The sequence below is a fragment of the Poecile atricapillus genome, chromosome 1 (genome assembly GCF_030490865.1).
Source record: "Poecile atricapillus isolate bPoeAtr1 chromosome 1, bPoeAtr1.hap1, whole genome shotgun sequence".
In the NCBI taxonomy this organism is placed as follows: domain Eukaryota; kingdom Metazoa; phylum Chordata; class Aves; order Passeriformes; family Paridae; genus Poecile; species Poecile atricapillus.
Window position 1 is genome coordinate 61,289,852 of NC_081249.1, and position 14,908 is coordinate 61,304,759.

Here is a 14,908-nt window from a genome sequence, read left to right on the forward strand (position 1 = left end):
CTGTTCATTGCCTGTCCTTACGAGCACAAATGATTGCTAGGAAGTACTGATTGTGGCATTGTAGGATGTCATTACTGGAAACCTGTTATGCTAAACTTAATGTCAAATACTCTTGTTACCTATTTGAGATGTATGTATGATTAGAAAATTTAACATTCAGATTGGACCCAATTCCTACAATAAAATTAATCTCCCCCAGCATTATTTTGTTGGTTTATGTGTTTCTGGCAATTGCTATTAGTGTAGCAATATGGTATAAATTTGGGATGAAGTGAGTTGAGAAACCATTTAACTTAATTTTTAAGTTAGTTATTTTAAACTCTCTTGCAATCTTTTTTTTTTTGTAAATTCAGTACAATAGATTACCATAAACACTAATGAACAGTCAAAATCATTTATTCCAGTTAAAATCCATTCTGAATTTGTTATAAGCAAAACATACTTTAAGCCTACTTATTATATGAAAATACTCTCACTGCTGTTCAGCAGGGCAGTTAGGTATATGCACGTTCATCATACAGGTACACAAAAATTCAGCTAGACTCTCTGGTTGAAAGACAGCATTGAGAAAACATATTACAAAGAGCATAAAGCATTCCATCTGTGTTTACAATATTAGCAGATAATTCTTGTTAAATTCAGGCATAAAATTTTCATTCAGCTTAAGTAAGCCAGAGATAGATGTCATTATGAGATTTACATACCATTAGCTCACATCAGTTGATTAGCAGCTGAGCTCTGTGGTACAGGGCTAGTTAGATGCATTATTTGTGATGCCAGGAAGCTGCAGCTCAAGGTTTACTGGCTGCGTGCTCGTTTCCTTTGCCTTTGTGATTACTTGATAAAATGCAGTGCATCACTGTGAACAATCGACCCTCTTGAACAATCCAGACTGGTCAGCAGTCTAAATCCACATTTTAAAGCCGTCATTATAGCCTCAAATTTAAGAGTTTCCAGGGTGCAGACAAAGGTGTTGTCCTCCTTCAGTACCAATCGTGTACCGTTTTCAGACTTTATGAAGTACTTGAATTGAATGATATTTGAAGATACTGAGAACTCCTCTGGAAATCCATCCAGCCTGCTTTTGGATACCAGTACAATTCTGGATTTTATTTTTGCAATGAATTCAGGAGCATTACAAAAGATTCTAAGTCCTTGTGAACGGTCGTGGCTGTCAGTTATTTCCAGGAAAGTAGTCTCTCGAGATGCTAGCTGTTCCTTCTCCCACCTTGATTTCACTGCCTCTGAGAGTACCTTAAGCTGGAAAAATTCAGCTTCTTGTGCCAAAAGTTGATTTTCTCGAAACCCCTCTGGTAGAAGAAGTTCTCCGTTCCGTAGGAAGTTGAGGATGTGTCTGAAAAGGAGTCCATCTCTGTCTATGAAGTAATGACCGTCTGCATCAAATGGGCACATTATTCTTCCATTTATGATCCCCTCCAGAAAAGAATCTGGATACTTGGTTAGTGTCTGTTTTTGTGTGATATATAGATAACCACCGACATTCAGAGTAATCAGAGACGTTTTATAGTCCTTGTCTAGCTCGGAGCTTTCAGAGTTGCTGTTTTTTTCTTCGCATTCATTTTCTCTCCTGCTTGCTTTTCTCTCCATTATTGAAGCTAGGACAACAATATAGCTATCCTGCTTTGCTCTTGTCAGCTTGCAGAGAGGATGCTTCTTGTTAAAAAGCACCTCTATTCAGCTCCAGCTCGATGTTGGAATGGAAATGCTGCTCGCATTGCTCCGACTGTCAGCTTGGGTTTGCAGTAGGTGGCGTATCAGCTGTGTGTTCAGGGAGATAGCAGGAATATGACTGTAAGAGAGAATTTGCATTTAACTGTGTAAGGGAAGAAGTGTTTAACAACTGTTTGTTTTGTTTCTTTCCTTTAAGCAGTTTGTATAGCTTAAGGAGTTCTGCACAGAAATACATACTAATACACTAAATGGCAACTTATTTTTAATATTCGAAGATGTATTTGTAGTGTCAGCTGGCCAAATCATGTTTTATGGTGTTAAACAGCTTCATTTGTGTTTCAAGGATTTTTATTTTCACAAAGCCTGTTTTTTCACATTGTTTTTTAGTACTGATTACAGTATCTGATGCATACAGCAGGACAGCACAGAAACAAAAGGTGTCCCTGTGTGTATAAGGGGGGTGTCATCTGTGGAATGTGTGCACATGCATGTCACTCATTTATCAGGCACATGTGCAAACAGTAAGATGTTTCCACAGAAGGTACTCTGGAAGTGGTGCTAAGGACTTGTTGGTCTGACTGTTTTAAGTTTGTGGCAAAAGCTTTTATTTGTAGTCAAAGGGACTATCCTCACCACCACAAGAACAGCAGCCTGATTAGGTTTTGCTTTTTGCTTTCCTGTGTGCCATAGACAAAAACAGTTTTACGGGGAGGATTTACCATTTATATTGATGGCTTTTAAGTCACCAAGTCTGTCTAGCATCAGTGTGTTCTTTCTCAGTAGAAAAACTCAGCTGCCCTGTGGAACAAAGGGCTTGTGTGCTTACAGATAGCTTTGAACATCACATAACACCATAGCTTAGCAACACTGGGGTACAAAGAGGCAGAAGCATCGGTACAGCACACTGGAATATCTTCTCTCCTGTACTTTAAGCCTCCCAGCTGGGTCTTAGAAAAAGAATTCCCCTTTAAACATTTGCAGTTTGGAGAAGGAAAGGAAAAGCTCTCCACACATCTCTGTGGGCGTTTCCTTGGGGAGTGGACAGATGGGAGCCACTGCATTCATTCCCCAGCACGGGTGGAAGCAAAGGCTTTCCTTGGGTTAGACCTGGAGAGATGTATTTGTCACTTTACAGGTAGATGTATCCTGCTTTGTCTGACTAGCAGTGGAAAGGCAGATTATTTTTCTGTAAATTCTTCTGCTCTAAGAATTATTCCTGCTGTTCTCACTGTCTGTAAGGTTGTTTATTGATACCACAGAATAATCACTATAATATTTTATTATCTGGTAACTGACTAGTGGAAATAAATGTTTTTCTCTCATTCTTCTCCTTGTCAGGGTATCCTATCCCTAGCCCTGATACACTAAATTTTTCTGCTACTGTATGTGATATATTAAGCAGGTATTATTAATTAGGTTTGATTTACCAGGAATTGGTAATGGTTTTATTTTTAACACTTTGATGCCATGGTTATGTTTAACATAACTTCAGTCAAAGAGATTTCAATCAGTTTATCATTTTTAAACATTTGGACTTTTTTTCAAGATTAACTCCTTTCACTGATTACTAAGTTATTCAAGTTCAAGTTACTGAATTAGTAATTGAGAAAATGAAAATGCCAATTAGTTTCAAGTGAGATTTTTTTTTTCCATTACAGGTGCCATCCATTCAAATTTATTTTATTGTCAAGTGATGGAAAATTCATGTAATGGGCTTAGATCGTGCATAGATAAAATATTGAACCATGGTATTGTCTGTTAAACCTTAAGAGAATGATTGGTGGTGCTTTCTTCTCACACAGTGAACTTGAAATATTTTGAGGCTGAGCTAGGAACAACTGGTACAAGTGAGTAGGGATTTCCTAGGAGAGAAGAGATTTGTAAAAGATAAGAAATTTTCCATGTCCAGTTAAGCTGTCTGCATTTTAATAGACAGAATTTACAGAACAGTGTGTGTTCTCTTTTCATCATCTTCTCAATGTTCTGATACTTGCAGCTGATATTTTCCACTTCAGTGAACAAGTAAGTATTCTTTGAAAGATCATGCAAAATCATTTTAGTGGTTTGTATGATAAAATATTCAAAATGGATTTGGTGTGGAAAATATACTCTGTGGAGTTCATGAATATTTACACTTAAACCTTTGAGACTTGAAAAATTTAGAGCTGCTGTAAAATTTTCATCCCCACAAACCCATGTAGCTTTATTTCACTGCAGCTGACAGTCATCTCTAACACAAAATTAAAACCTGGCATTTCTCGGAGAAAGTTTTCCACTTTCTGTGCCATACTACAAGACTTTCCCAAAAAGCTCTCATTTTTCCTGTGCACTTGGTGATACATACAGTATGGTACTGCATGTAATTTTATTGGGATGATTTAATATAACTTACTGTTTTTTGAAGGTGTAGCTATGCTGGATTTCCTTTTTCTGTCCTTTTGTCCATGCACTGAAAGATCATTCAAAAGTTCATTTCGCCAAGATATGGAAGTATTTATTGTGATCAAGTTAGAGACTTTGACCATTTTTGTGCTCTGAGAGTCTTTTGTGTTGTGTACCAGTGTGTGATAGCTGAGACATGCCAAGTGCATCCCAGATCTTCTTGCTTCTCACTTGGATTGAAAAAGAGTAACTTGCTCCTGGGTGCTTTCCCATGGTGCTAGTGAACTGTTTCTGCCCTATCCAGCTGAAGTGTCCTGCTTGCCAGTATGGGTTAGCAATCCTGAAGTGACTGCTGCTTCACAAATTATTAGTGTCACCTGTATGCTGGGATTGCCATTGAAGTGGTGGAATTGCCATTGAATAGTGCTGGAATCCAGCAATTGAAAATACATTGTTTTGGTTTCAGATTAAGTCAGAAAGTACACCGACCACCCTTGTGCACACTTAGGAGAGTGGCTGTAGTGGTAATACTCCCTTCCCAAGTTACACTTTGGGTTGCACCAGAAGGGCAATCCACAGAGATTTTCAGGTTCTCACTCAGACAAGCTGTCCTGGAGACAGTGAAAATTCAGTGCTGGTGTCTAGCAGCTACACAGAAAAACAAAACGTAGGAGGAGGGGGCTAGGCATCTACCCCTCCTTCTGCCCTACATGTTTCCTTTTGGAAAATAACCTCATTCCCACTCACCTTCCACCCTCTTCCTGAAACTCCTGGTCATGAGCATGCCATAGAGCTGAGAGTTCAGGACCAGAACACACTATGGAAAAGGTGATGCTTTACCAGTGGTTCAGCTTACTTGCCTATCCAGATAACATCAGCTTTACCGACAGTGTGCTGTCAGTGAAAACAACCTGGTTACAGAAAACAGCTAGATTTATTTAGATTTTTTTTAGAGTACAAAAGAATATGAGGAAAATTCTCAGCTACAAAGAGGGAGAGAAATTTAAAAGTGTGTTAGGAAGCCATGCTAATGCAATCTGTTAGGGTTATTGAGGCAGTTTGCTAGTCATTTAACGTCGTAACACAGAAAATTGGCCAGGTTGTTGGACAATTAGATCACTCAATAGCTCCTGTCTCACAGTGTTGGTAGCATAGAAATTCTCATTTCAATAATATCTCCAGATGCTGATTAAAAGCTATTGAAGCCAAGCTCTACATCGTAATTAAAATAAAAGTTTTTCAAATCAGCAAGTTGGAAAAATTTGCATTCAAGGGTTTCTAAAGGGCTGTCTAAGAAACTGTCAAAGTTGCTGTTGATATTTTTAATAATTTTTGAGCACTGCAATTCTACAAGACTGGAAAAGCAAATGCGGTGCCAATATCTGAAAGATGAATTGGATGAGCCAGGTTTTTAAAAATGAAAAGATTCTGTATGAAAAATGATAAAATATCTGGCTTGGAAATCAATCAGTTAAAAAATAAGGGAGGGTAATATAATACCAATCAATGTGGATGGAGAGAAAATGGGTGGTGCAAATTTGTTTTGCCTCTTTTTTTTTTTTTAATTAGAATTTGTTCAGAAAAGCTGGTGATGCTTTTTTCTGTTAAATCCTTCAGTATGTTTAATTTATCATTTTGTAGTAGAATATATACCACCTTAGTTTCCCTATCATTTAGCTATACAGAACTTAACCTGCAGGCTTCAAACTGGCAAATGTGAAGCAGAAAGTTGTAACTCAGATGTTGCTGTGATTTGGTTCTTGGTCCAATTTTTTTCCAGTGAGTGATCAAGGAGGTAGTTGCTGATTGTTTTGGAGATGATACACATGATAATACAGTCAGTAAGGCAATAAATACATTGCTGATGCAGAAACATTTGGATAGCTGGTTTGGATGACGTTTCATTATCACCAAATACAGAGTTTATATGCCCAGGAATACACTGTAGACAGAGCTTGCAGTACTTATGTTTGCAGGAGAGTTAGGGCAGAGGCTCTGAACTATGTATAATGCATCATTGACAGCTGAGCATGAGGTCATTGTTCTGTGCAGTGGTCAGTAAAACAAACATGGAATGTATCCCTGGATGCCTTAATAAGGGAATGCTAAGTGAAGACCTGAAGAATCCTGTTCCTTAGTTGCATAATTACCAGGGAAGGATGCTCTGAGAAGGGCACCAGCTTTGAGGCAAGAGCGGTGCCACAAAATGCCTTTCGTCTGTAAGAGTAGAGCTGAGGTCTAGTGAAGGAAAGGGCTGTTCCTTCTCCAGCCAACACATGCAAAACATGCAACACATGCAGCTGGGAAGGCTAAGTGAGCAGTGTGAGCTTACCAGGGCTTCTGACTTGGATGTTGGTATGCTGCTTTTGGCTAGGGTAGAGTTAATTTTCTTCACAGTGGCTGGTATGAGGCTGTGTTTTGGATTTGTGCTGAACACAGGGTTGATAATACAGAGATGTTTTTGTTATTATTGAGCAGGGATTACACAGAGCCAAGGCCTTTTCTGCTTTTTGTACTGACAAACTGGTGAGGAAGTTAGGGGTGCATTGGAGGTTGGGAGGAGACACAACCAGGAGAGGTGACCCAAACTGACCAAATGTTCCAAACTGTGTGACATCATGCACAGTGTATTAAGTGGGGGAAGGGGGGGACACATTTGGAGTGATGGCACTTGTCTTCCTGAGGAACTGTTATATGTGATATGGTCCTGTCTTTATCCCAGCCCATGAGTTTTCCAGCTTTTACCTTTCTGATTCTCTCCCTGATACTGCTAGTGGGGCAGTGAGTGGTTGTGTGGGGTTTGGTTGTTGGCTGGGGGTAAACCATGACAGCTGGGAAGCAACAGCCTATGTTCTAACAGCTGAGGAGCTGGAGGCACATGTGCCCACAGCCTGTCCTTGCTGCACTGTCATTTCCTTTTTCCTGCTGCCTGGGAACCATGCATCCTGAATGTGGTTGTCTTCTCCTTTTTCCCTTGGCACTGCTCGCAAGGCAGAGGAGTTGGTAAGCTCCAGAACCTGACCCATGTGCTAGCAAGTCTGCCTGTGAGAGACAGTATCTCAGGAGAAACATACATGAACTGGACTTTCTCAGGCCAATAAGAATGATTAAGAAGCCAAAGAATTGGCATAATGGAAGGTTCAAGAAAACATGATTTATTTTTATTAGGCTTGATGAAGGTGGAGACTACAAAAGTACTTGGATGGGCAGAAATGCTTTCCTAGCAGGCTCTTCAGCTTAGCAGTCAATGGTCCAACAAGACAGTGTCTGGAAATCAAAGCTGAGTGCAGTCAGACTAGAAGAGTAATACATTAAAATCTCCAAGCCGGTCCATCTCTCTCTATAAAAACTACAACAATCCAACTCCTATCAGACCATCTACTGCACAATTCCAGTAAATTTCTCTCCTGCCTATTAACATTGGCTTAAATGTTTCTTCTGTATTCTGTTCTTTGATAATGATTGTCAGCAGGATTCCAAATTGGAACTGTGTCTCCCCGGCATATCTATCATTTCACTGAGACAATAATTGAAATTGCTGTATGAATTGGCACCAGGGCACTCAGGCAGGGAGGTCAGGGTGAGCATGCATTTGCAGCTAATGATGAACCTATGGATTCTCTGGAGGAGCCTGTCTGGAGCTGCACTAAAGAGTGTACTTTGTACCTGCCAACACAAGTTGGGCAACTGAGAGTGTGAGACTCTTGGGAAAATGTCTTATTTTCCCTTCTCATCACTTGTCTTAGCTAGTCTTTCAGACCTATTTATTTATTTTGTACTGTCTACTTTGAGTAGGTGTTTTTAACAAGGAACTACCACTTTAATGCCTAATTCATCCATAACCTTCTAGGCTGATGTGACTATGGAAACATCAAGGCAGATGTGTAGCATTTTGAATATCTTTTCATTGCATCTCTGGTCCTGCAACAGTTGAAGACCGACCCAAGTCTCTGAACTTGAGTTTGGTGAATGAGGTCTCATTAGGTTGCAAAAGAAATAAAAACTGTGTTCCCTCACTAAAGTCTTGCGTCCGGAGGTTTGTGTGTATGCTTGTGTATTCTGCTAGACTCTGAGGTTGTGTTAAAATCCCTAAGAGGGTCCAGGGAAAGTGGGACATAAGCCTTGGCTTTTGCACTGTGAGTGTTCTTAGACAGCAGACAAGCTTAGCTGCAAGGCGGTGTTTGGGAGACCATGCACAGCCTTGTACAGGAAGTGATTGGAACATTTTGTCTGGACTTGACCGCGAAAGTCAAAAATGTCATTTCAATATTGAACAAGATGCAAATAAGAAACCCAAGACTGATTTAAGTATGACAAAAATGTCTTATGATGAGATAATGCATGAGCTTAAATTGGTTCATTTATTGAAAAGATGATTGAGAAGCAGCTTGATTACAATTTAAAAGTACTTTTAAAGGGAGGAAACACCGGGTACCGAAAGGCTCTTTGCCATAGTATAGAAAGTCATAAGAAGAACCAACTGCTAGAAGCTGAAGCCAAATTCTTATTAGAAATTAAGCAGCAATATTAGTACCACTTTATCCACAAGTAAGTTACTAGGTTCTGTAAAGAAGAAAGACCATAAAATTTTTCTGTTCGTGATACATAGGAAGTCAGGCAAATTAGCCAAGTTGTCTCTTTTGACCATTAACCAGGGAATCCACAAAATCACAAGTATTTTAAAACAAATTTTCTCTGTTTCATTCAAACCTATCTGAAAAAATAGGGCATTCTTGCTGCTTTCAAAGATTTAATTTGAATCAATCCAAGAAATTTTAGTTTAAATCATTTTAAAATACATGATATCTATGCAATTGCTTCTGGCATTATTCAGGGATAACAGACCTGGATGTGCAGATACAGTAATATTTCAGTCTATAAGGAGATAGGAAACCCACAGGTGTCTCAGAATGCTTTGGGTTACTTGGGCATCAGTATTTTGTCATCTTGTGTGACATTGCCAGCAGAAGGTAACAATGACAGTGTAGTGTCCTTGGAAGGACATTTTAATACTGAAAGCTAACCAAGCCTTTAAAACTCGTCCTTTCTTTTATTGCAAGGCTGTTCCAGAGGTGTTTAACACATATTTCACTGGCTATGCCCAAAACAGATGGATAAATTGACATGTGCTCCTCCCACATATACACAATATGCCCTAGAACATCATAGTAAAGTGAAGTAGTTTTCCCATCATCACTTCTCTCTTCATTTCTGCTATAGGTTGCTCTTAATCTTTGGGTTTACCCACCTTTATGGTGTAGGCTGGTACTGCTCTGTTAGTTACCGTTGCTTTAGGCAAAAGGTAGTCACGCAGGGTAACAAAGTGACTGTGTCACAGAGGTGAATGTCCAGAGGAGTATTACCTAAATACATGTATGTGGTGTCCTAGATTGCTAAGTGAAAGCTTTTGCATCTTTTCTCTGTTATCATATGTTGTATTATTACTTTTTTGCATTGTGTTCCTTTAGTGTACTTTTTAAAGAAATTATAACAAGAGAAAATGTGGTACTCTTTTTCCTGAGAATAAGATTAGCTTTTGTTTTATCTTCCACTAATTTTGGATACTTTGATTATCAGGTTCTCTTTGTAGATTATTTTTTCATTGTCACTGATTGTATTAATTGCCCATTTACAGAAATCTTCCTAGATAATAATCTGGGTGCAACATCTAGAGAAAGGAGTTGCAATCTCTTATTTAAAATCTGTTCTCTGTGATTCATTCTTAATATGTAAAACACCTGAAGGTGAAACAAGGAAGTGTAGGGTATACTAGCTATGTAAATATGCTTTTCCTGCTTATTTCTTTGGTGTCTAAATAACAGAGATTTTAGAACTTGATTTGAGAACTTAGAATTATGTTATATTTAGTAAATTCTTAATTTGTGAAAAGTAGTTCAAATGTTGACCATCTTGGTGGATCTTATTTTAACGTCCAGTTTTACTTTGTTTTCTTTTCATTCTAGATAAACTTGCCCTGGAAGGAATAGTGGTGCAACGTGCTGAATGCAGACCTGCAGCTAGTGAAAATTATATGAAGCTGAAAAGGTAGGAGTCCTTCATGACAAATGAAATGTGATATCTGACTTTGGTGCTTTTATTATTGCCTTACTAGGGAAGGATGATTTCAGTATTATCATGGTCTTACACCAGATTTACACAGAATCAGAACTGATCTTGCTTTTGGAGTTGAATTACTGGGAGGGAATGAAGGCTGCTGTGGGAGTTGTATCTCCCTCTGGTTTTGTCTGGTATGATGTCTCCCTCTGTATTTGTCTGGGATGATGCAGACTTCTGCATCCCATCATAAGCAAATTTCATACTAGAGCACATGTACCTTTTCCTATCTGAACATATGACTGTATTCAAATGTGATTGAAGCTGAATTTCCTGAGGACTTAAGGGATTACATTGTTCTGCTTGGGATGCACTTGTGAGTGTGGCTTTCTGTGGATCACCCAAGTTTAATTTCACTTTACACTGTGCCATGCTAGACAAAAAGGATTTCTGAAAAGATATTTAAAATGTCTAAAATAGGAAAGAGTTTCTGGAGAAGTGCTGTACCTAAACTGGCATGCTTCTTAGAAAAGGTAGTGACTGAAAATACCAGACATGACATGGAAATCACAACACACACATTTAACAGGATCATTTAGCGACTTCTGAAAATTAAAGCTAATACGTCTAGAATTTACCATGTGATTCATATATCTTACAGGTGATTAACTTGATGATGTTCTCTAGTAATCAGATTTGGGATTGCATTGTGCCTCACATTAAGTGCATCTTTATATATTTTAAGCGTGTGTGTTTTCATTAAATCACCTTTTTGTACTGTGAGTTTGTTGTAAATAGAGAAATTCAAAGCAGGAAATTTCAATAAGAGAATTGTCCGTGACTGCTTTCAGAATTGTAAAAAGAAACACAGAAAATGCAAAGTGATGTTTTTCTCCAATGCCTGATCTGATTTCTGCGTATCATATATATTTTCAGTATCTTGTATTTTATTAACCTCCTCCATCACCTAAATTGCTCCAGTATTTCCTTACTGAATTCATTCAGTTTTGACATTTTATGTTCTAGCTGTTGGCAAATTAGTACCATAAGCTTGTTCCTGTACAGTGAACTACTTCATTTCAGATGGAGTTCTGTGATTGCTGTCATGGCTTTTGTCGTCAGTAGGAAATGGAGTATGAGACAGCTATAATGTTATAGAAAAGGACTCATTTCAATCTGGCAATTTTAAAGATACATGAATATAGACTGTAAGATGTATTTGCTTCATAATTGTTCTAATCACAGGTTTCCTGATCCAAGTGCTTTTTTTGCATTTTGTACATAGTTGATCAGATAAGGTTCTTCTGGTAAGGCCCCAGGAGACTGAAAGAGAACTGATAGCTTTAATTAAGTATTACCCAAACTTTGAATTTTTCAGCATTCTACTTTCTGTCATGCATGCATGAATGCAGCCCCTCCTGGTCTTCAGTTTTGTCATGTTTTACTCCTATAGGAACAACAGAAGTACAAAAGCAGATTTTTGTCTCTGAAAACACTGACAGGTGAAAACAATGGCACTGTTGTTTTTTCCTTCCTCTAGAAGAATTGTCAGGCTGCGTATTCCTACTTTTTAGGTTTCCATGTTGTTAAAGATTTTTTGCCTTCTATCAAGAAGGTAAAAAAAATAGTCTGATCTGTTGAGAATCAGCATGAGATTTAGCACATCTAGCAGTCACAGTCTCAGAAGGAATTGGTTTATATCCAAATACTGTATCTGGTATTTGAGTAGTAGGATCTAACTTTTCACTCCCTTTGTGCTCTCCCACCCTCAACATGCTACAGTCTGTATATAAAAAAAAGGTGACAGCATTAAAGATAAAACACATACGGAACATAGAGAACTGTGTTACATTAAACCATTTTTTTCATTTTTCTATTTACTGTTGTGCTTTGTATGAGAGACTCTTCAAAGGTGGAATTTATAATGTTGATAAAACAACAAGTCTATTGTGTAGGCTTTAAGTGTTATAATACTAAGTTGAGTTGGGGAAGAAATAAAATTAAAAGATAAATGCAGTTGCTTCAGATGTTTAAGATCTAGAAAATGAAGCTGCACACTCTCAAAATCTGTAATCTTTTTTTTTTCTGAGAGCTGGCTGTAACCAAAAAGGATTATATACTTCTTGCTATTAAATGCAGGTACAGATCCTGTCTATTTTGCCGTGTGCATCTGGGTCAAGGAGATCAGCTGATGGATGCGTGGTGTGGCATTGGTTTCCTTGCTGCTCTGTAGAGTTTCAGTGTGAGCATGAATTGATGGTCTTGTGATGGGCTTGCCAGCATTTAAGTGGGAGATAAGTGTGACGTGTGGGTTTAAGGATGGATGAGGAAACTCCAGAAACTGATGACATGTGTGAGTGAAAGCATTACCAAATGTCAGGAGTGCTTTTTCTTCCAGCTTTTGATTTGATTACAGAAGGGATGGAGATGACTGATGTTCGCAACATGTTGAATACAAGGCACAAATGTGTGTCTAGGGATAACTACTCCCTCACTAAGTTAAAACAGAGGTTATATGACTTGGTATTCCATTTTCCAGGTTTGTAGTTGGCATATTTATTTAAGTTTTTCAGTTTTCCTTTCCATTCTAAAAGAGGGACAAATGCCATGAAAATCCCACTATCCTGCGCTAGTAAAGTTTTGTGCTATTGAACTTCCCACAAAATTTTTATTAGCAGTGTATTTCTTCTTCATAGTACCTTAATGATTTGGTTTACATTTGCAGTTATTGAGGCTAGCTGGAAAAAATGTGGTTTCCAAGCACCTGTCATGATTTCTGTCTTGTGGGAGTGGATCTCATGATCCCATTTAAAAATATTTGGACTGTGTAGGGAAAAAAGTAGGTAGACCATTTCTAACTGCAGACAGCTTTGCTGTGCAGTGTCAAAGAAAATACTGTGCCTACACTACTCTATGATAGTTGCCTTCTTGCCCCACGGAGCCTGTCAGACAGTGGGGGCACATGTGAACTGTGGTAGCAGCGTGTGTCACAGGTGGGATCACACACATGGCTCACTGTGCAGCACACTCTGTTTTTGCACCAGGCTTGTGCCCCCACCATCCGTGTATTCCAGACTGCCTTTCCCTTCTGTCAGGCTTAGGCAGGCTTCACATCCTCTCTAGCCAGTCCCACGTGAACTCAACTATTTTCTTACTGTAGTCAACTTTCCACCATGAAGATACATTATCTGTACCTTAATTTTGTCTTTCTGAAGCTTAAGAGATTTTAATTTCATGATCCCAATGTTTAACCACCTCGGATTAATGACCCTCCCAAAGAGGGAGATCTTCCAAGCAGCTTGTCTGTGCTGGGAAACATAGGGCACAGGAAGAGAGGATTTTCTCAGACATTCAGAATCCCTTCAGGCTCCAGATGACTTGAGAGAAGATGAGAAGAAGATTTTGATATTCCTAAGGGGTGTTTGCTATTCACAAAAGAGGGAAAATGGAGAGCTGGGGTTGTGCAGGGGGGAAAAAAAGAGGCATAAAGATTCCTTTCTTCTTTTTTTACTTTAATACGCTTTCTGGTATATGAATTATATTGGTTATGGGAATTGATACTTTCTTAAATTTTAGGAGAGACCATTGATCTGATTACTAGATCTCAGCTTCCTTCTTTCTTTTATAAATGCCTGGAGATAGAGGATAAAAAAATTGGGCTTTGCTGGTTGCCTTACTATTCTCCTTTTGTTTTACCTTCAAATGGCTTCATTACTGCCTGGCATGAAATTTGCCTTCTTTCAGTATTTTAAATATCATTACACCAGTTGTAGTCATCTCAGATTCTTTTCTGCCACATTGCCTGTTTCCATCCTTGCACTGGTCCTCACATCCATTCTCTTTATCCCTCTGATCATAGCAAACTCTGTTCTTCCCCAATACTTTCTCAGACTCCCCCTTTCCCATTTCTCTTCTCCATTTCCTCACAGAAAAAAAAAAAACCATTTTAAAAAGTATGTGGAGCACATCAGTATCTTATATATTTCATTTTAAGAGAAAGTTAAGAAGAAAAGAAATCTCTGAGAGTGACTTCTGCAAAGCTCCAATTCAGATTGACATTGTCAAGTTGAGTAGCTACAGAAAAGTCTCTAGGGCTGCTCAGGTCCTCTTCACTGGGGTGGCTCGGTACCAGGCTCGCAGTTCTCAGAGGAGGTTTTGAAGGCACAAGGAGGGTGCAGCTCAAGCAGTTGATGAATTGTGTGAAAGTATTCGTTATCACTTCTGCAACCGTGGAGAGTGGCAGGCAAAAAAGGATTAATTCAGTACCCTTGTTTCATTCATCAAATGTGATGCTGAAATGCTGCTCACCTTTCACAATGGCTTTTGGAATACTCTGATTTGACTGTACCTAATCTGAATTACTGAGGTCTCACAAACCGTACCCCAAGTGAAGAATAAGAAGATGTCCTAGGATTACCAAAGCCTAGAAGAGCCAACATTTAACAGTGCAACAAGGCTGGTAATCCCTATAGCTCTCTTAAGTAATTTTAAAATACACCTGGAAGTGTCATTAGTGAAAATAGTAATTGCCAGTATGACAGCTTGTAACAAGGCAGCAAGAATTCTGTGTATCTTCTTGCTTTATCTTATAAGAGTTTTCTACAGAAAATATAATGAAAGTCCTTAGAAAAAGCTTCTGGAAGAAACGTGCATAATAGACTTTTAGAAGTAATGGGTTGTAAAATATTGTAGAATAATTAATGAACTTCCACATTTGAAAAGTCACATTTCTTTACAACCATATAATGGAGGCCTCTAGAAGTCCTTAAGCTTGGTGTTC

At 38.6% G+C, this 14,908-nt stretch overlaps 2 protein-coding genes across 2 annotated transcripts in view; one reads left to right on the plus strand and one right to left on the minus strand.

Moving 5' to 3' along the window:
• Positions 1–14,908, plus strand: part of GTF2F2 (general transcription factor IIF subunit 2) — an 82,399-nt gene that overhangs the window by 26,414 nt on the left and 41,077 nt on the right. Inside the window, exon 6 of the mRNA XM_058854770.1 lies at positions 10,038–10,119. Within this exon, the coding sequence (XP_058710753.1) occupies positions 10,038–10,119 (82 nt within the window). The remainder of the gene's footprint in view (positions 1–10,037; positions 10,120–14,908) is intronic.
• On the minus strand, positions 379–1,771 carry KCTD4 (potassium channel tetramerization domain containing 4). The gene has a single exon (XM_058854783.1). It carries the CDS (start codon positions 1,606–1,608, stop codon positions 835–837), a length of 774 nt encoding a protein of 257 aa, XP_058710766.1. The 5' UTR covers positions 1,609–1,771; the 3' UTR covers positions 379–834.